Genomic DNA, 21,295 nt, shown 5'->3' on the forward strand with positions numbered 1-21,295 from the left:
TGAGATAATATTTCTGAGGTGATTTGCAAACTTCAAGTGCAATATAAATGCAAGCTACTACTATTATTGTTAGAATAAAGAATATTAGAGTACAAACTCAGTTTGGCAACACCAGTTAATAGCTAAGAATTTGTCAGGACATGCAACATACAGAACTCTATCTCCCCCACTCTTTGCAGGGGAGAGACAAACTTGATCATTACAATTACACAGCACTCAAAGTCACAATTTTAAGGAAAACCTTCTATAATTCAGATCTCTCATTAACCCATAGGATTCCCCATTTCACTCAAACTACTGAGCATTTAGTGGTTTTGCTGAGATTCAAAAAAAAAAAATCTTTGGACAAATTTTTAACAATATTTTTAACTGCTGATTAGGTCAGAAAGGTGGAGCCTCATTTGCAGCCTAAATCACCTGGCTCAGGTTGATTGTTGTTTTTTTAATAGTCAAATCATTATTTCCTGCCCTTGCCTCAGATGTCCCAAAAAGTGGTTTTCAATACACGATTTTGAAGTTTAAAAGACATATGTATTTAGCGTTTAATGTATGTATCAAGACTGAGTGATGGGCAGAACATATGGCACATAATAAATATTTAATAAGTGCCTGTTAGCATTTCACATGACAAACCAGCAAAGAAAGCAAAGCAGGAAAAGGGCCAGTGTTAGCAGAGCTCTGGAAGAGTAAGCGGCAGCGAGGACCAGGACCGGGCCCAGGAACAGGCCCAGGAACAGGCCCAGCCATTCTGGAAAGCAACTTAGAATTACACTTAAAAAAAAAAAAAAGTATATAAAATGTCCATACCCCTTCAATCGAGGGTTCCCACCGCTAGGTACAGGCTTCTAGGAGATTAAAGACAGAAAGAAAAGTGCCCACAAACAACAAAATATTCCTAGCAAGACTTTCTGTAGTGGCAAAGAACTGGAAACAAAGACGGCCATTGATTGGAGAATGGGGAGCCCAAGGATGGCAAATAAGTGTAGTGAGACCTTCTTGAGCTGTAAGAAATGACAAATATGATGAATACCAAGAAGCACACAAAGACTTAAGTGAACTGATGCAAAATGACAAGGCACAGAGAGCCGGGAAGATGGTACCCACAGTGATCACAGCCATGGAAATGGAAAGAACAACAGCCACAAAACTTGATGCTGGAAAGCAATACTCTTGGCCCCAGACAGGAGATGACCCTCTGAAGAACTCAGGGGGCCCATGGCTGTCAATCATTGCCTCTCCCATCAGGCTTCTTTCAATAGTGCTGATGGGTTTTACTGGATTGCTCTTCCCGCTTCTTAAAAATTTGGGGGGAGGCAGCCAATGTCACAGAGGATAAAGCATCAGCACTGTAATCAGGAAGACCTGAATTCAAATCTGGCCTCACTCAACATTACTAGCTGTGGACAAGTCATTTATCCTCAAATACCTCACCCTCTCTCCCTCTTCCCCACCCCCAAAAATAAAAATTGATAACAGGAATGTTTCTCTCTGAAGGATACAAGGAAAAAGCTACCTGATGCAAAAGCAAAGATAGGAATAAAAATCTATTTCAAAAAAAGCAACACTGAATAAGAAGAATTCAGAGAAGTATAGGAAGATTTGTACAAACTAAGGCAAAGCGAGGTGGGCAGAATTATAAACTACGTATGTGACTAGAATCATCTAAATGGAAAGAATAAACCACATTGGGAGCTGCTAGGTGGTGCAGTGGATAGAGCACCAGGCCTCAAGTCAGGAGGACCTGAGTTCAAATCCAGCCTCAGACATTTAACACTTCCTGGCTGTGTGACCCTGGGCAAGTCAGTTAACCCCAAATGTCTCAGCAAAAAAAAAAAAAAAAAAAGCAGCAGCAGCCTCCAATTCAGGTTAAACTGAATGGAGATGGACAGTCTCCCATCTAAGTCTTGTGTCACCCCAGTCCCTGTCCAAGAACAGTGGCTGTGATGTCTCACACAAGAAACAGATTAGAAAGTCGGCCTCCTATCCCTGGAATACACCAAACTGTCCCCAAAGCCATGGGTTGACTCCTCATGAACCCAGCGTAACTGCTTTTTGCAACCTTTAAGTTATTATGAGTAACTATATTTCATTTCTGAACACAAGAAATGGCTTATACTCAGAAGCCTACCTGCCCCATACAGGTTCCCTTCACTATGATAATTGTTACTGAATCATTTTTCAATTGTCTCTGGCTTTTTGTGACCCCATTTGGAGCTTTCTTGGCAGAGATACTGGACTGACTTGCCATTTTCTTCTCTGGTTCAGTTTACAAATGAGGAAACTGAGGCAAATGAGGTGAAGTAAATCTGTACCTTTGTACAGAAGATGCCCTAGCGTGATAAATCAAGTTGGGCTGAAATGGACTATTTGTAGTGAGCACCGCGCGTTTACGGTCTTGCTAGCCTCGGGCCTCTGGGACTCACTTAGGTTGCAAAGCAACTGCACAGGAGCATCTAAAAGCTAAAAGGGGCCCATGGATGCCAAGGGAAACTGAACTCTGGAGATGCTTGAAATGGCCTTACCCTGATGAAGGAGTCGTTATTTGTAGCAACGTAGACGCGGAAGGACAAGGACGGATGGCCGTCGATGACTTTGTACAGAATCACTGCCCCGTGGTGCTGCACGGTCTCCTGGGCCTGAATGACGGGCCCAACTGGAGAAAGGGAGCTCACGTGCCACTTGACGTGGGTGTTGGAGTGATCTACGGTGGACTCCAGAGCGGGACCGGATTTTGTGATGTGGAACACCTTGAACGTCATCAGGGACTCGTGGTCTGTGAAGAGGTGCAAAGGCGCTGTTACCTGCTGGCCTGCCATGGAAATAAGTCCTTCTAAGCAGGTACAGGAGGCCTGAGGACACTTACCGCCCAAGCAGAGGGAATGTGGAAACTGGATGGAGACGAGGATGGAGGGGTCACATTTGACGTCGAATAAGGGCCCGCCAACAACCCACGGCTTAACCACCAAGTCGGCGTATTTGCTCCAGGACAAAACTGAGTACTTGATGTCAGTCTTCTTGTTGACCTCAAAAATCAGGCCGGTCCGGGCACACTGGTAGGTTCCCTCACAGTCCACCTTCAACCTGCATCAGATACTTTATGTTAACAGTGAGTTAGTTTAAAACTGTCTCTATTATTTGTGGAAAAAATGACTTAAAAGCTATTTAAGTTTTTAATTTACTTCAAAGACCAAGGATGGTCTCATTAGAATTCATTCCCTCATTTCAAAGTGTCTATTTGAGGCAGTACAAGGTAGAAAGCCAGCCTCAGAGTTGAGAGGCTTGAGTTCAAGTCCTCCCTCTGAAACATGTTGTTGTAGTATGTATGGCCTCAGGCCCAAGCTTTGGGCAACCCCAGGTGATACCCCAAAACCACGCGCCATCTACCAGGGGTGGATCTGCACTTGTTATGGGGGTTCTTTATATCGATTAAATCGTGGTCTGTACATCCCAAAAAGTCAGTCAATCAACAAGCATTTACTGATTGGTTGTGATATGTCAGGCACCGTATTAAGTGATGGGGAAGCAAAGAAAGACTAAAAAAAAATAGTCATTGTTCTTGCTCATGGAGGAGACAACAGCAAACAACTATACGTATCCAAGAGAAATTGGAAATAATCACAGAAAAAGTGCCTGCTTTGGTGAATGGGAAAGGCACTAAAATCATGAAGTCTTGGTCCCTGCCCTCACCCAAGGGGCAGTCTAGCAGGGGAGGAGATGATCTGGGGGAATAAATAAGATCTGAACCTCAAATGTGGTCAATGGGCTAAAGTGCCACTGTGGAAACTCCCTCCACCACGGAAGTTCTTAAGCTTTATTTGTCTCATGGCCCCTTGGGACCACATGGTGAGGCAAATGGATCCCTCCCCAGATTGCTAGACAGCTAATTAAAAACAAAATAACACAGGGTCACAGGAAAGCAAATGCACGGAAAGAGTTGTTATACACAGCTGTGTGCACACACATGCACACACAATTACACATTACAGTCATACACGGACATGTGTGTTCATGCGCACACACACCAATATGCATGTACCTGTGACTAGGTATGCTGTCACGGGGCACCCATGTGCATGAACACGCCCTCACAGGCATGTGCACATACAAATGCATGAGGGCACAAGCACATGTGCAGAGACACAGAACACCTGCATCTGCACACCCACACGTGTGCGCACAGGTACATGCTTGCACAAATACGCACAGTCACAGACATGCAGACACTGTGGATCCCGGACCCAAGCCCTGCCCCCATGATACGGACGGACAGCTCTCCTGTCCCTTCTGCTCTCAGAGCAGCGCCCGGGGCTCGTGGGCACGCTGAGGGTCACCCAGCCAGCCCGTACCAGAGGCTCACACAGAGAGGATCCCGACCCCAAAGCCCGAGCCCTCTGCTTCCTGGGCCATCGAGTCACCTCCCAAGCAGGCAGAGAATAACAAAGCTAATATCCAGCTGTCGGGTAATTAGCAAGCAGATCTGACTGGACCAGAACAGAATGAGACTAAATGGAACAGAGAAATGGCTGCTCCAAAGAGCCACGGGCTGCAGGTGGAAGGATCAGGGAAGGCTTTGGGGGAAAGAGCCTTTGAGTGCGCTAAGATTTCCAAAAACAGAGACCAGAGGCAGAGGCAAGAGCCCAATGGCCAACCTCGAGTAAGAGTCACCATCCCACACAACACCACAGAAAGGCCCCATAATGACTTGTTAACGAATCCTTGGAGACTCTCTGATCTGGGATATGGGTAAAGTCTTTAAAAAGCATGAAGCTGCCCTAATATGACATTCAGGATCACTTACAAAAATTGTCCCCTGGAAAGCAGTCTGGGCACCACCTGCTCATTCTGCTTCTAAAGATAAAAAGATAAACACACAGGGGTCAATGACTGGATGGGGCTCTTTGTAAAATTAAAAAAAAAAAAAAAAAAAAAGCCCCTTTGATCCTGAGTCCACTTACATTCTCAGTGATGCAGTGTCCACAGTGTGCAGGAGAACAGCCAAACCCTAAATAAGGGAGAGAAAATCTCGCTTACTTTCTGTGAATATTATTGACGCTCTGTAAAATGAACCCCTTGTCAAGCGGAGGCCATACCTGATGGGAAAGGAGCCGGGAATCCCTCCGTCAGGTCTTCCACTGTAAAAAGGAAAAAAAAACCAGGCCGTGTAAACACGTGAGAAAAGCTTCGGGAGACTCTCTCATACCCACAATGCAATGGCAAGTCTTTATATGGACAGCTGACTAAGGCACGAGTGTCAGCATCAGGGAGGGGTCCAAGTCACCCCAAAGGACAGAAAGCCAATTTTATGGATTCCATTCTGTCTCTCTTCAAACTAGGAAGATCTGGGTTCAAACTTTTCCACAGACCAACTAGGGAAATCTAGTCAAGTTATTTCAGTGGCCCAAGCCATCCCCTACTTATTATGAGGTATCCTACAGGACTATCCATACCTGGAGTTCCCCAAAGGTAAAAAAAATTATAGGCGTGGATCAAAAATAAAAAATTTCTACATCACAACCATGAATACAAGTTAATATATGATTTTCAAAATGGCTGCTTTTTAATACCTCATTTTTAACAGCAATTTATAGACACAAATTTATAATAGATACAAATAATGTATAGATACAAAACATTATAAAACCATAGATTTAGAACTGGATGAGACCATAAGAAAAATGAGCTGACTGATTTCAGAAAAGCCTGGGAAGACTTACATGAACTGATGCTAAGTGAAGTGAGCAGAACCAATAGAACAGTGTACACAGCAACAACAAGATTATGCTGATGGTCAACTGTGACAGACTTGGTTCTACTCAACAATTCAAGGCAATTCCAATAGACTTGAGAGCCATCCGCATCCAGAGTGAGGACTATGGAGACTGAATGGGGATCACAGCATAGTATTTTCACCTTTGTTGGTTGTTGTGGTTATTTATTTACTTTTTTCTGGTTGTATTTTTTTCCTTTTGATCTGATTTTTCTTGAGCAGCATTACAAACATGGAAATATGTTAGGAAGAATTGCACATGTTTAATCTGTATCAGATTGCTTGCTCTCTTGAGAAAGGGGGTAAAGGGGTAGAGAGAGGGAGAAAAATCTGAAACACAAGTTTTAGCAAAGGTGAATGTTGAAATCTATTTTTGTATGTATTTGGAAAAATAAAATACTATTAAAAGATTTAAAAAAATGGAAGAAATCTTAAAGGTCTAGTCCAATCCCATTTTACAGAGAAGAAACTGAGACCAAGGGATGAGTGGTTGATCAAGGTTACACAGGTAAGTGATAAAGCTAGTGTTTGAATTCAGATCCTGACTACAAATATTGGTCCCTCCATTGTCCCCCATTCTCCTAATTCCCCCCACCTCCCAGCTTTGTTTCTGATCTCCCAGACCCTGACCCCATGCCTCAGTCGCTTCCCTCCCTGGAACTTCCCTCAGTGCCCGGAGCCTCCTTTCCCTAGAACAGCTCTCCAGCCCCTCGAAGTCTTCTGCCTTGGGATGAGCCACCTTCAGTCTGATTTTCTGGACTCCCTCAGAGGTACCTGGCCTCCAGTTTTCCAACTCCCTTTTGCATGCTGTTACTACCACTCTCATCCCCCTTAGACTGTAAGCTCTTTGAGGGCAGGATCTCTTTACTCTTGCCTGTATTTGTATCTGCCAAGCTTAGCCCAGTGCCTGGCATACAGCAGGTATTTAATAAATGCTTGTTACCTGGCCAAACCCTGCCTCCTCATATTTTCCCACATCCATTTTCCTTGGAATCCTTAAAGCATATCCCTGAGATCTAAAGACAAGCAGGCCAATGATCCACATTTGGGGAGATCAGGGGATCTGAGATTTAAAGCTAAAAGGAACATTGAATTTAACCTGCTAAGTTTACAAATGGGGAAACCGAGGCCTGAAGAAGTGGGAGATCACCTAAGTTAATAAACAGCAACATACAATTAGAAGCCAGGTCTTCTGACCCCACAGATTCTGTCCCCTTCTATTAGTTTTCTTTTAACATGCTCCATTTTTTTTTTCAAAAGTACATTTCAACTTGAGAAAACTGAAAACCTTTTCCTCCTTTCTTCAGAATCAAGTTAATAGCCTGAGAACTGGAAAGGGCCTTGGAAACCACTTCTTCCCATCTTTTCATTTCACAAATCGGAAAACAGAGGCCAATTTTTCCAGTTTAAACTTGTTACCTCCTTATCCCTAAGGATTAAGTCTCCTGACTCTTGGATCCAGTAAAGTCAGGCTCCTGGCTGTGTCTCAAACCAGACCCTGCACCTCCTGATTGGCTGCCCCCAGGCCTGGAATGCTCCCCCTTCTTATCCTGACTCCCAACTTCCCTGGCTTCCTTCAAATACCAAATCCCCACCTTCTGCTGAAAGCCTTTCCCAGGTCTCCATCTCCTCTCCTCTCCTTCCCTGAATCCCCTCTCCCTCCCCTCCCCCCCCCCCATCTTTTTGGCACAATCATTTGCAGGCTGAATCCTCCACTGGACTGAGAATTCCTTGAGATCAAAGCCCATTTTTTGGTGTTTCTTTATATTACACTATTTAGCATAGTGCTGCACATAGTAGGTGCTTAGTAAATACTGGCTGACTGACTGAATGCAACAGGGACTCGTTTTGCAGCCCAGGATTTCATATCCCCCTTTCAGAAACCTCTTTCCCTAATGCTAATCTTGTCAGGTTCAATATAAGCTTCAGTTCACTCTCATTCTAACAAGTTCCGTCTCTGAGCCTTTGAAGGAAGAGGGATGTTCACAGGTAGAGGGGGAGCAATCAAGGACCTCATTTTACCTTGGGAGAATGATGATTCCTCAGCTGAAGATTCACTCTGCTCCTCACCTGTGGAGACAAGTAATCCAACCTCATTAATATCCATCAGTGAGTGAGCCCAGCCTGTGGATCTGAGACCAGGGTAATCCAAGCCAGCCACAGCAGCCCAGGGGCCCGGGCAGAGGAGCTGGTCAGATTGGCAGCTAATGAAAAACAGATGAGAAAGTACTTACTAAGTGCTCACTCCCATGGGCCAAGTACTGTGCTACGTGCTGGGGGTGTGAAAAGTCAAATTAGGCAGTTGCTGTTTGGGAGAAGCTCCCACTGACACCATGGCAGGGCTGGTGAGGCTAAGGGAGCAGCGATCGGGCAGATGGCAAGGCCCAGGAGGTTTGGGATGGTATTAGCAGGGCACTCGTGATCTGGCGGATGTTCTCCAACTGTCCTGTGGCAGCCTGAGACCCCACAGATTCCCTTCCCAGCTTTCATTCATAAAGAAGCCCAAGCTCAATTTCCCTTAGAGATAAATTCAAATAAAGGGGGATTTTTTCCCACCACACTCTCTCTGAAATCTCCCCAATCACGGGTGCCCAGGTGAAGAATCCCAATGGAGAGGAGGTCCCAGGGAACCTCGGGGCAGAAGAACTGTAGCTATGGCTGCAGCTTATCTAGGCTAAACAGCGCCAAGGCCACGTTCATTTTCAGCAAGAGAATGAATTATCTTGCTTCAGTTACTTCTTTCCCAATAGCTGTTGAGTCAACAATGGTTGGGTTGATGCCCATCAGTTTTACCTCAACATGACCTTAACTGTTCCCTCCCAACCAGACTGCTTGGGACCTTGCCAGTCAGTCCTGTACCGTGACGGCTGCTGCTAAAGGGGACCTCCAAGTCACCGTTCGGTCCCAGCCAACCAGCATCTAATAAGACCCTCCCGTGGGCTCCCGCGCTGGCAACAGCAACATTTGAGAAGGACAAGGGCGGAAACCGTCCGTTTTCTAGTTAATCAGAGCAAACAATGAGATCAGAAGAGGTCAGCAGCCACAGGGCAAAGCATTGAATACAGGAGGAAGAAGGGACAGGGAGGGGATGGTAGAGTCTAGAGAAGGATGTTTAAGGATTACTGCATTTGTGCATTATTTATAGACAGTTGGTGAGGAAGTAGATAGAGCACTAGTCTTGTAATCAGGAAGATGAATCTTCCTGAGTTCAAATCCAATCTACTACTACTACTACTACTACTAACCATGTGACCCTGGACAAGTCATTTAATCCTGCCTGCCTCAGTTTCTATAAAATGAACTGGTAAAGGGAATGGCAAATCACTCCAGCATCTGCCAAGAAAATTAGAAATGGACTCACGAAAAGATTGGAAATGACTCAACAATGGTATTTAAATTTTAAAAATCCATTTCTTATCATGAGAACAGTTATGATGATGAATTCTAAATCACCTAAGAGCCTGCTATTCAATGGGAATGCTGCACCAGCCCCTCGTCTTTGGTACCTTGCTTTTTGGCTACCTTGTGGCTGGTCAGGGAAAAGAGTGAGAAGTTCTATACTGGAAAAATCTTATACCTTGGAGATAGTACAAAACATGGCTAAAATCAAATTTTGTATTACTTATGAATTTCATTTCTTTTTTCCATTTCCTCTTTGCCCACATCTGCACTATGTGATAGTTCACTGTATGTAAAATAGACCGTTTATTTATTTATTCATTCATTCATTCATTCATTCGCTGAGGCAATTGCAGTTAAGTAACTCGCCCAGGGTCACACAGCTAAGAAGAATTAAGTGTCGTGTCTGACATCACCTTTGAACTCAGATCCTCCTGACTTCAGAGCTGGTATTCTATCCATTGTGTCATCCAGCTGCCCCAAAATAGACAATTTTTTAAAATAAACCATTTCCACGAAATGCTGGATTTTGTAGACGAGTAAATGGTTTGTAAGAAATGAAAAGAATCACTATGACTGTTCCCATCACAGTGTTGCTCACACCCTCAAATTCACATCAGCTCATCCAATGGACCAGCTCCAAATGCTTCTTCAGTAGTGGTTGATGTTTACCCACATCCTTAGCCTCCAATAATTTCCCTGTCCAGCAGCCGATGTCCTGTACTCTTACTTTCCTGAGAATCACAAAAACACAGACTTGAAGCCAGAAAAGATCTCTGAAGTCAAAGTCCAACCTTCACATTTTACCTCTGACCCCGAGGGCCAGAGAGATCAAGGGTCCAAGATCACAGAGATATTAAGTGGCAAAGCTCGGATCAGAACTCTAATTTCAGATTCCATATTCTTTCCATTCTATTACTGGCCCCAGGAGACAAGCTAATGTTTTCCTTCAACAAGAACACATGGACTCACTACTAAAATGAGAACCTCCTTCTAGCTTCTCTCCTAGGTGGTCAAGAGAACAACCAAATAGTTACTTAGTCTTTCATGCATTACAGAGCCCTTTTTTACATCACCTCATTGAATCCAACTTCCAATGACAATGGAAGGCAGGCAGAACAAGTATTATTTGTCCCATTTTCAACCCGGAGAAACAGAGGCTCAGTGAAAGAATGGCTTGCTCCAGGTCAAACAGGTAGGATCACAGATTCAGGGCTAGGAGCGACCGTTGTGATCATCTGGTACCCACCTCTTGCTTTGGACCCGGGCTCTGACTCCACATCCAGTACTCTTTCTAGTGCATCTTGCTGCCTCTCAAGATGGCGGCCATGGTAAGATACCAATTGATAAGCTATGTCATCAATCTAGGCAACTCCCAGAAGAGGAAACTCATTCTGCCAGTGGAGGTCACTTACTACTGAGGCACTTCACAGACTTGGAGACTTACCTTCATTAAACGGCTTGCCCAGAACGTCTTCCAATATGTGTCAGAGGTAGGATTTTAATCCCGGGTTTTCCGACCTATGACTTCTAGTCACAATACCACAGAACAGACTTAATAAGTGCTTTCTGATGGATTATGTCAAATTATCTCCTTACCATCATCCATCTCCAATTCTTTCCCGGGGCAGATCCTTCTCTCTGAGCTCTCAGCCTTGCTCCACCTGGCCCTTCCTACAAGCAATCACTTCCTCTCTCTCCTGAATTCCTTCTCCTCTTCCTGCAAAAATATTCTCTACTCTCATTTTCTGCCATCTGGAAAAAAGCTTCCCTTCACTCCGCCACCCCCTCTCATCTCCTGGGAATGAGGAGATTCAGTGTTCCTCTATGGAAGGGCAAATCAAAGAATAAAAGGTAACCAAGTAACCAAGTCACAATCCTCAAATTATTTGACCTTTAGAGAGGGGGCAGCCAAATAGGGTGGTGAACAGAGCAAGGGCCTGGAGTTCAAGTCTGACATTAGCTGTAAGACCCTAGGCAAATCACTGTCTGCCTCAGTTTCCTCAACTGTAAAATGGGAACAATAATAATACCTCCCTCCTTAGCTTGCTGTGAAGACCAAATGAGACACTTGGAAAGCGACTAGCAGAGCGACTGGCACAAAGCAGGTGCTTAATGAATCTTTATTCCTTCCCTGACCCTTCCTGGATGACAGTTGAGGACACAGGCCTGTGATAGAAGGCATCCAGAAGGAAATTTCTAACGAAGAAGACAAGTACCTCATCCCAGCTAACCAGCTTAATAGTTATGAGCTCCCTGTGGGGCCCATTCGGGCCAGAAGAATAAGGAACAAGACCTTTTGGAAGAGAGAATAACTATCTCCTGGTGTTTATTATGGATAAAGCATTGTAATGAGCTTCAGGAGGAGGCTGGTTCCCTAGCTCCACAGAAGGCCCTGACATACGGGGCTAAGAGCCATTTCACAGCCAGCATGCCTGAGAGAGATGGAGTCAAGTGGGTAGGTCCGCGCTTTCTAAGATAATGGCCCTCCGAAGCCCTAAGTGCATCCCAACCGCAGAGAGCCACCCTGGGACTGCCAGGGCTTTCTGCCCTGCTGCTTCCCTCTGCCCGCCCTGGCCCTTCCCATAAGGAGTCTGACTACTCTGTCTGCAGCAACAGGCCCTGAGCCACATCCTCTCGGGTCTCCAAGAGCAACAACCTCTCCCATCCCCTGCTCCTAGCTTCTCCAGCGGCTTTTGCCCCGCTAGCCCAGTCCCTGGCTAGCTTCCTGATGACAAAAGACATCCAGTCCAGTCCAACCCAATCCAGCAAGTGTTCATGATGAACGTGGGGTCCACTGGTGGCCAATATGACAACACACTGAGTATCAACGGTGTTCTAGTGGTCAGTGCGCTGGACCTAGTCAGAAAGACCCAAATACAAGTCCAGTACCATTTCTACGCCCTCGAAAGTTGGTAAAGACCTTTATATACATCATCTCATGAAGCCTCCCAGCAGTCCTGGGAGGTCAGTTTACATTACAGGTACCACTGTGCCCATTTTTGAGGATTCTGAAGGGTGCAGTTTAGCCTTTTGATTTCATTAGCCTAGGACACTCTCTCAGTGTAGAAACCCCCTCCTCCCTAACCGATCAGTAACAAATTATCTTAGAGAAACTGAGAGATTTGACTTTCCTGGAATCACAAATGAGTAAGTGTTAAAGGCAGGTGCTTCCTGACTCTCTGCATTAAAACATGCAAAGAATCAGGAGGTTGCTATGTTGTATCTATGCCCATTTTATTAAAATGTATATTGTACTTTCAGAATTGCAGCGAGTTATACTACATCATCTCACTTGGGCGTCCCCCATATCCTAGGGAGTGGCGACCACAATTATGATCATTACTATTTTTACACACGAGGGCACTGAGGCTCAGGGAGCTAAGGTGAGTTGCTCATGGCCTGACCACAGAGCTGGTGAACATGGCAGATAGGAAATCAGTTTTCCTATCTCTGAGCCCATTACTCTCTCCATGACCCCGTACTGCCTCTCAGTAAAGGAGCAGATTGCTGCTCGCAGTAGCTAGTATTACTAGTGTTAACATAATCCGCGTGTCCCAATCAATCAATGAGTTTATTGAGCACCTACCATAGGCAAGTGCTATATTAGGCACTGGGAATACAAAAAGAAGCGGCTTCTCAAAGAAGAATCCGCTCTATTAGGGGAGATTTTAGATATACAAGTAGATATAGACAGAAGTATATATATATATATATATATATATATACTCACATGTACACGGTGTATTTGTATACCATATAAGTGTATATGTGTGTGTATATATATATATATATATATATATATATATACACACACATACACACATATATATGATTACAATATTATATACGATCATACACCATATTATATTCAATTATATATATAAAAGTAATTTGGGATATAGAGGTACTGTCAGCCCGGGGATCAAGGAAGGAGATGGTACCCCAAGAAATGAGGGAGGCCAAGGAACAGAAGGCCCTGGACTGGAGAGGGCAGGAAGGGAATCCATCCAGCTGAAGAGACTGTGGCTTTAATTGGCAAGCAAAGTTTTATTTTATTCTAGAGCTAAATTGGAGCAACTGGAGTTTATTGAATAACATGGTACCTCCACACATAAATTTCAATTTTTAAAAATAATTTTATTAAAAATATTTGAAATCATGTCATCCCATTAAAATATACATAATTAATACAAAAACTAAATTATCTCATATTATGTACGAGGTGCCACATTAAGTGATGCAAAAATGAAGAACGAAATGAAAAAAAGATATGTGAAATGATCATTTAAGCTGGTACAATGCAAGATGAACCAGAAAACCTTAAACTTGAAGAGTTCCCGGGTTTCTACTGATTTTTAACAGTGAAAAAAAATAAAAAGCAAGAGACAGTGCATTTACTTGACTCTTGACTCTCTACAAAAGAAAACCGTCCTAATTAGTTTCAGAATGACACTGAGCATGAAACAAACACGGCTGCTAGGAACTCAGGCCAATAAAAACAGAGATTTACCTGTTCCCATAGCAACCACTTCCTATCATTCTTCATCACATCATCCTGTTTTGCCACTTTCATTTGCCAATTATAAACCTATGTGCTACGTGAGCCCCTGGAGCGACTTGTCTTCCCCAAGGTCCTGCCCGGCTGTCAAAGTGCCCATAACAACTATCTCCCGATAGTTAAGCCCGCTGGGTATGACTTTGGTTTAAAAAGAAACGGCATGTCCACTTATTGTGAATAATCACAGTAAAACATGGCATCCATCAGACTGGTCAGGATTCAGCGAGAGGCACAATCACTTATGAATAGCAGACGGCCGAGGATTCCTGGCTCTTGAAAGATTACAGGCACTTGACTGAGTCATTTGAATGATTAAGAATAATTAATTATTGATAGTTTTTTTTCATAAATATCATTTGAAACTCACCAGACTCTGCTGAAAGATTACAGTCACTTGACTAAGTCATTTAAATGATTAAGAATAATTGATTATTGATAGTTTTTTTTCATAAATATCATTTGATGAGCAGAATCAGGAGATCATTATACACGGCAACAAGATTATATGATGATCAATTCTGATGGACGTGGCTCTCTTCAACAATGAGAGGATTCAGACTAGTTCCAATGGTCTTGTGATGAAGAGAGCCATCTACACCCAGAGAGAGGATTGTGGGAACTGAGTGTGGTTCACAATATAACATTTTCATTCTTTTTGTTGTTGTTAGCTTGCATTTTATTTTCTTTCTCATTTATAAATAAATAAATAAATATTATTTGAAACTCACCAAACTCTGTTTCAGAACTGCTCTCAGAACTATTTTCTCCTAAATAAAAACACATAATATGTATTAAACAAACAATAAAAAAGCATATTTTAAAAAATACTTAAAGTAAACTTGAAATTCAATTAATTGAATTCTCACCAGAATCTGCTTCTGAAGTCCTCTCAGAATTATTTTCTTCTAAATAAAAATCATATAATATGTATTAAACAAACAATAAAAAAGCATATTTTCAAAATACTTAAACTTAAAATTCAATTAATCGAATTCTCACCAGACTCTGTTTCAGAAATCCTCTCAGAATTATTTTCTTCTAAATAAAAATCATATAACATGTATTAAACAAACAATAAAAAACAAGCATATTTTTAAAAATACTTAAAGTAAACTTAAAATTCAATTAATTGAATTCTCACCAGAATCTGTTTCGGAAGTCCTCTCAGAATTATTTCCTTCTAAATAAAAATCATATAACATGTATTAAACAAACAATAAAAAACAAGCATTTTAAAAAGAATATTTAAAGGCACTTTAAAATTCAATTAATATCATCTAATTTTCTGTTTTAATCATGTTATTTTGTTAAACTGCTTAAGTCAGAAGCATGCTTTATAAAATGAGAAGGCTCATATTAAACCGTTCACATCCCCCAATCCCATTATTAACTAACATGGATATCAAATGGTACCAAATATACCAAACAGTATTCAAAACATAGCATTTTATAGTAGCAAAAAAACTGGAAAATGGATGTGCCCATAGTTTGGCGATTGGGTAAATAAATTATGACATGTCAATGTGTTGGAATATTACTGTGCAGTAAATAATAAATATGAAGAATTTTAGAAAATGGGAGGAACTATAGGAGCTGAGGCAATTGGAAGAGAATAGACACAGGAGACTAAGTCACAGTAACTGCAAAAACAATATGAGAGAGACACAGTAATTGCAAAAACATAACTGTAAACTGAACTTTGACCAAAGGCAATAACCAACATTGTTCCAAGAGAGCAAATGATTAAAACAATTTTGCCCACGTTCAGTTGGGGGGAAGGAGTGGAGAGTCATGGGTCATACACAGAAAGCTTTACTAGACCCTCTTTTTTTATTACAATGGAAGGATGCTATAGGAGAGTACATCAAGAAATGGCTCTAATATAAATAAAAGAAAGAATAAAAATTATGGGGGGAAAAAAGTTTTGCTTCTTGGCAGCAAGGAGAGAGATATGTCTTAGTTCTTTGGTCAAGATTTCAAATAATGGGTTTGGCTAAAATGGTGTTACCTTCTCTCGTCCCCAAGGTAATCTAAATTTCCTTTTTCTCCAAGACAAAAATGAAGGAAATATCTCCCATCCAAGATCGTGCCCCGATGTTTTTCCACTCTGGGGAAAAGGTAAGAGCCTGGAATCTTTCATATGCAGTTGAGATAAATGATAAAGGCAGTTTCTATTGTTCAGGCCTGTACAAGCTTAGAGTATAACAAAGCCCATCCTCTCCCCTCCCGCTCCCACTTCACTGCCCAAGCTGGCATACTGGATTCAACTGGCTGTCTCCACTAGGCCCTAACCTTGAAACTTCTAGTTCTAGCCAGGATACTTTGATCTCCAATACCAAGCTGGGCTAGTCTTGAGCCCCTTTATGGTGTCTGAAGGAATAAAGTAATAGGGAGGAGAAACAGGAGGATTAACTTGCTGAAAATAAGGCCCACGGATAGAGCACCAGCCCTGAAGTCAGGAGGAGTTCAAATCTGGCCTCAGACACTTAACACTTCCTGGCTGTGTGACCCTGGGAAAATCACTTAATCCCAGCTGCCTCAGCAAAAATAATAATAATAATAATAATGAGAAGTCCCCAGCTGCAATAAGCCCATTCTTCCCATTAGATTGTAAACTTTTTGAGGTCAGGTACTGTCTTTTGGCTCCTTTGGTATCCTTAGCACTTAGTACAATGCCTGGTATAGAGTAGCTGATTACTAAATGTTTATTGATTTATTAATTGAAATGGAAGCTGTGTTGGTGAGACTCCATTACATTTCTTTGATTCTATACCAAAGAATTTAAAATGATGTATATAGTTAAATTCATCTGCCTATTTTTGCTTGTGTTGCAGATGTCCTTTAAAAAAAATCTTATGATCATTTACAGCAGAGCTTCCTGTTGGAAGGGGAATCATTTTAAATAAACTCACACGAACCACACCCTTAGAATAGCAGGTCATAAGAGGCAGAATTAAGGGCTGTCAGCTCCTGGAAATTTAGGTTTTCCTGTCAGCTCCTAGTGGAGTTAGGAGTTGGTCATAAACGTCAAGGTAAACAAGGGACTTTCCAGGGCAGAACAGAATAGGATCAGGTGGGTGGCTATTAGTGCCACCTGGTGGTTTAACTGTAGAGCAGGAAGCTGCCCCTGAGAGAGAAGAAGAAAAAGGTAGCTAGGTGGGAGGGACCCAAAAAGTCAGCCTAGTGTCTCCCAGTTATCCCACAATGGCAGTGAGGTGGCTTAGTGGATAGAACACTGGGTTTGGAGTCTGGAGAACCTGGATTGTAGGACCCCAGAGAAATCTATTAACATGGCTTCTTCACTTTGCTCATGCAAACTTTTCCTTGAGGATTTTGTTTTTCTATTAGGATGTAATAGAGAAGAAATCTGATCTAAGGGTTCTGGGTTCCAAGCCCACCCTTGATACACATTGAGAGAGAGATCCCGAGTATGGGAGAAGAAGCCCTTGCCATGTGGATCTGGCTGGTTCTTTCCTATGAAGAATCTGAAGCCAGGCTCAAGATTTAATTGGTTGCCTGAGAACCAAAAGCCACAAGGTATATGTCCTTCAGATACTGGAACATCAGCTGGTTGAGAACAAAGAGACAGAAGCAGCACTGAGCTGAATTAAAATAGTCTCCTCTCTAATTATCCTTCCTGTGCTATGGCTGATAAAATTCCCTTTTGCTAACTGTCAGATCTCTTGCAAATTTTGCATTTCCTTACAATGTCAAATCTACAGTAATGGGTGAGATACAAGCTCTAGTGCTCTAGATCACTTTTCAGAAGTACTACAGAAAAGGTTTCTTATCTGGTCATTCCCTACATAAATGAAATAACAGCTCCAGATCCAATCCTTGTTACTTATATTCTGATTCTGTATATACCCTGCCCATTCTAATCAGAATAAAGATCACAGAATTTAGGATCTTTAGGGATTATCTAGTTTAATCTTCCCGTTTTACAAATAAAGAAATTGAGGCCCAAAGAGATGAATGTTTTTTTCTTGAAATTACACCAGTTAATTGTCAGAGCCAAGAATAAGAATCTGGACGTTCAAATTCCAAATTCAGCATTCTTCTCATTTGAATTTTAGTCTTCATCTTTGTCATATCCTAGGGCCCAAAAAAATTGCATTATGTTTAAATCCCATAGTTTGATTCACTCTTCCCCCAATCACTGGGCAAGTACATTGTTTCCAGTTTCTTTTCCATTACAAATAACACCGCTATCTTTTTCCCCCTTTAATAACATTCTTCATTATTTAAATGTAGATTTTAGCAGTTGTTCTTATTTAAGCCTGTCTGATATCAGGCAAGATGGAGTTGATTCCCTATCTCAGTAGTACCTGTTAGGCCTTTTTTCATAGGAGCTTGGACAAGCCACTATGGAAAAACAGCCACCCTGGACCATGACTTTGAGGGTAAAACAGCAAATATGACCCCTCCAAAATAGGTACAATTGCATTGGTCTTCAGAAACACTTAGCCACCTCGATCCTAGCCTCCCTCCCACAATATATGGGTCAGCCAAGGAAGAGCTGGGATTTCCTCAGTGAGGAGATATGGGACAGATCAGGAGCCACGGGTCACTGAGTAGCACTAGGAAGCTGTCCAAGGTAAGAGACAGCTTAAGAGAGTTACTGAGGCTCACCCAGCCAGTGTCAGGGGCAGTATAGGAATCCAAATCTTCCCCACTCCCAAGCCCAGCTCTCTCCCCCAGGGCCACGCTGCCTCGATACAACAAAAGAAACTGCAGAGCCATCTTTTGCCTTGGCTAGACTAAAGTAAGACTTCCCAGGCTATTTGCCAAGCCACATCCCTGTGTTTAGACATATCCCATCTGGACAAAACTTTGTTAGTTATCCCCTCCATTGTCACAAGTATGAGCCTAGAGAAAAAGGCCAGTCTGGAATAAAGGGTTATCTCATGCAGAAGCTTCTGAAAGACTAGACCATACATAATTCAATTCAATTTAGGAGGCTGAAAAAGAATCAACTAGACAAAAATGGAGAGTTCCTGCCCTAAAGAAACTTCTGTTCCAAGGCAGAGATATAACATAAGTGCAGAAGAAAGTATGATGCATATACACAGCAACCAAATACAAAGTAATTGGATAGGGAGGGCAGGAACAAGGGGGCAAAGCAGCCTCTGAAGCGAGCCCTGAATGATGGTCTAGATTCCAAGGCTACAATAAGGAATTTATAATTAGCAACTGCAAAAACATTCTACAGGTAACAAGGTGTTGCTGGATGTTGGTTTTTTAATAGTCACATATTGGCTGTGGCTACACACGACAGAACAGAACTATAACCAGGCAGCACGGCCACCCCCCAGGGCCAATCGGGTTCATTCTGCCCAATAAAGAATCATCACGCATTCTGACGTTTTGATTAATCTGCTTTCCAGCCATCTGAAACTGTCAAACATATGTCAACACATGAAACTGTCAGAATCTTCTCCATACCTGATTGGGAGATTGAAGAAATACTCTGGGAATCACCAGGAAGCTCTGATAAACTTTCTAAATTCAAGGCGGGGGGAAAAGGAAAATTCAAAATATAAGTAAAAAACAAAGGTGAATAAACAGTGCAAAGATCCCCACCCCATTCGTGTCTATTTTAATCCCATAAGCCAGGACCACATGTATCACAAACAGGTCTCCTTCACAATCCAATCACTGATTTTGACATGAGATCCATCTCAAACCTTGACTTTCAATGGTGATTCACCTTGGCTAGTTCTCATCACAAAAACAAGGCTCGAATATCAAACGCATGCCTTTAAAATATATTTGACCTATATTCTAGCAGGGAAATTATTTTAGATCCAGTAAGGGGAAGGATTGTCACAAAAAACCAAATAAATCATCTACCACAGGGTGGGGCAGGGTTTGACTTGGTTTCTTAGTCATCAGCCGACTTTAAACAAAGGAAACTGTAAGGTCTGCTTTGTTGCCACCAGCTTGGAGCTAACATTCCCTGTTATTGAGGAAGCAATAAAGGAGGCAGCGGAATATCTACTTTTTTAGATCTATTGTGTAACAGAAAACTCCTGTACCAACAGTCTATTTAACCACATCAGCCAAATGCTTTTCTTTTATTTTGATCGACTAAGTATGTGCCAGTGGTACTGCTGAATCTTTCTGAACCTCAGTTTCCTCCCTGGAAAATGATCTCTAAGGAATCTGGCAAAATGATTATGATTCCTCAGCTAGAAAATAACACAAAATGAGGTTGAATAAATAAGGTGGGAGGGGGTGGGGGGAAGGAAACACTTACTCCTGATGTGACAAGGAGTTGATCCTTGATACAAGGTTCAACAAAGAGATAAAGTGAGCTCCTTTTGTTTGGTAGAAAGATTACTATAAAAGTAACCATTTTAATAACAATAAAAAAATCCACAAGAAACTCAACATGACCACATAACCTGAATGACTTATCATAAAAGTATACCTCAGTAACAAAGATCAACATGTTCAATATATTTTTCTCCTGTCTCCTTGTCCTTTTACGTGTCATATATATCACATATACATATATACATATATAGTCATATATATCACATATACGACTATATACAGACACTTTGTTGTTTCTTAATATTAAAAAATCAGTCTGTTCCTGCTGCTTCTCTGATCCTTCCTTTATTGTCCACTGTTTCATTATCATTTCATCTTTCCAGGCATTTTTCACACATTTTTTACTTGGAACAGGCCGGTCATCTCATATTCCACTAAACTGTTCCACAATCATTTATCTGTTATTGAGATTGAATTAATTTTTCCTTCTTTACAAAGATATTATGAAAAATTCTGTATGGCTTTTTAAAAAAAATCTCCCAATTACCTCTCAAAAAAAAAAGTCATAAAAACAAAAATTTTCAATTACATGGTCAGAATATATTTTGATGAATAAATCATTGAGTCATGAGCTACAGAAGACCTGTTTCATCACTCTTCTACTGTATGGTCAGATTGAGTCCCAAGAAAAATGAAATTCTCCCAGATGTTTCATATTATACTTCTTTCTCTACATTCTCACACACTTTCTCCCCACATACACATTAAGAGTTCTCATTTTTTTTTTCAATTTGATAAGCACAAAGTGATGGTGTTCCGCATCCAGTTTTGGAGGTTTGCAAGAACCCACTGTTAAATTTTCAGTGCCAGCATTTCCACCTTGGGAATTGACTATGCTACAAATCAGGATTTGACTTATTGTTGATTGTCTAAGCAGGGGTCCTCAAACTAAGGCCCGAGGGCCAGATGCGGCAGCTGAGGAGGATTATCCCCCTCCCCCAGGGCTATGAAGTTTCTCTATTTAAAGGCCCACAAAAGAAAGTTTTTGTTTTTATTATAGTCTGGCCTCCAACAGTCTGAGGGACAGTGAGCTGGCCCCCTATTTAAAAAGTTTGAGGATCCCTGATAGACTTCAAGATAAGGATGGCAAAAATATTCATGTAGAAGTTAAAACTGTTGTGTATACATTTTTTTTCCTACAGAGAGCCATTTGTTAAATACTGATCAGCATATCTCTGATACAAGATGTGTAATTATTTTTTTTAATCGAGATCATCAATTTCAATATG

At 41.8% G+C, this 21,295-nt stretch overlaps 1 protein-coding gene across 1 annotated transcript in view; it reads right to left on the reverse strand.

Moving 5' to 3' along the window:
- Nucleotides 1-21,295, reverse strand: part of CARD8 (caspase recruitment domain family member 8) — a 55,336-nt gene that overhangs the window by 19,484 nt on the left and 14,557 nt on the right. Inside the window, exons 3-13 of the mRNA XM_031957591.1 lie at nucleotides 19,173-19,229; nucleotides 14,869-14,907; nucleotides 14,727-14,765; nucleotides 14,594-14,632; nucleotides 14,456-14,494; nucleotides 7,790-7,837; nucleotides 5,091-5,132; nucleotides 4,956-5,002; nucleotides 4,799-4,848; nucleotides 2,864-3,081; nucleotides 2,523-2,773 (exon numbers count right to left, since the gene is read on the reverse strand). Coding sequence (XP_031813451.1) covers nucleotides 2,523-2,773; nucleotides 2,864-3,081; nucleotides 4,799-4,848; nucleotides 4,956-5,002; nucleotides 5,091-5,132; nucleotides 7,790-7,837; nucleotides 14,456-14,494; nucleotides 14,594-14,632; nucleotides 14,727-14,765; nucleotides 14,869-14,907; nucleotides 19,173-19,229 — 869 coding nt within the window. The remainder of the gene's footprint in view (nucleotides 1-2,522; nucleotides 2,774-2,863; nucleotides 3,082-4,798; nucleotides 4,849-4,955; nucleotides 5,003-5,090; nucleotides 5,133-7,789; nucleotides 7,838-14,455; nucleotides 14,495-14,593; nucleotides 14,633-14,726; nucleotides 14,766-14,868; nucleotides 14,908-19,172; nucleotides 19,230-21,295) is intronic.

This window comes from Sarcophilus harrisii, chromosome 3, assembly GCF_902635505.1.
Source record: "Sarcophilus harrisii chromosome 3, mSarHar1.11, whole genome shotgun sequence".
Lineage (NCBI taxonomy): Eukaryota > Metazoa > Chordata > Mammalia > Dasyuromorphia > Dasyuridae > Sarcophilus > Sarcophilus harrisii.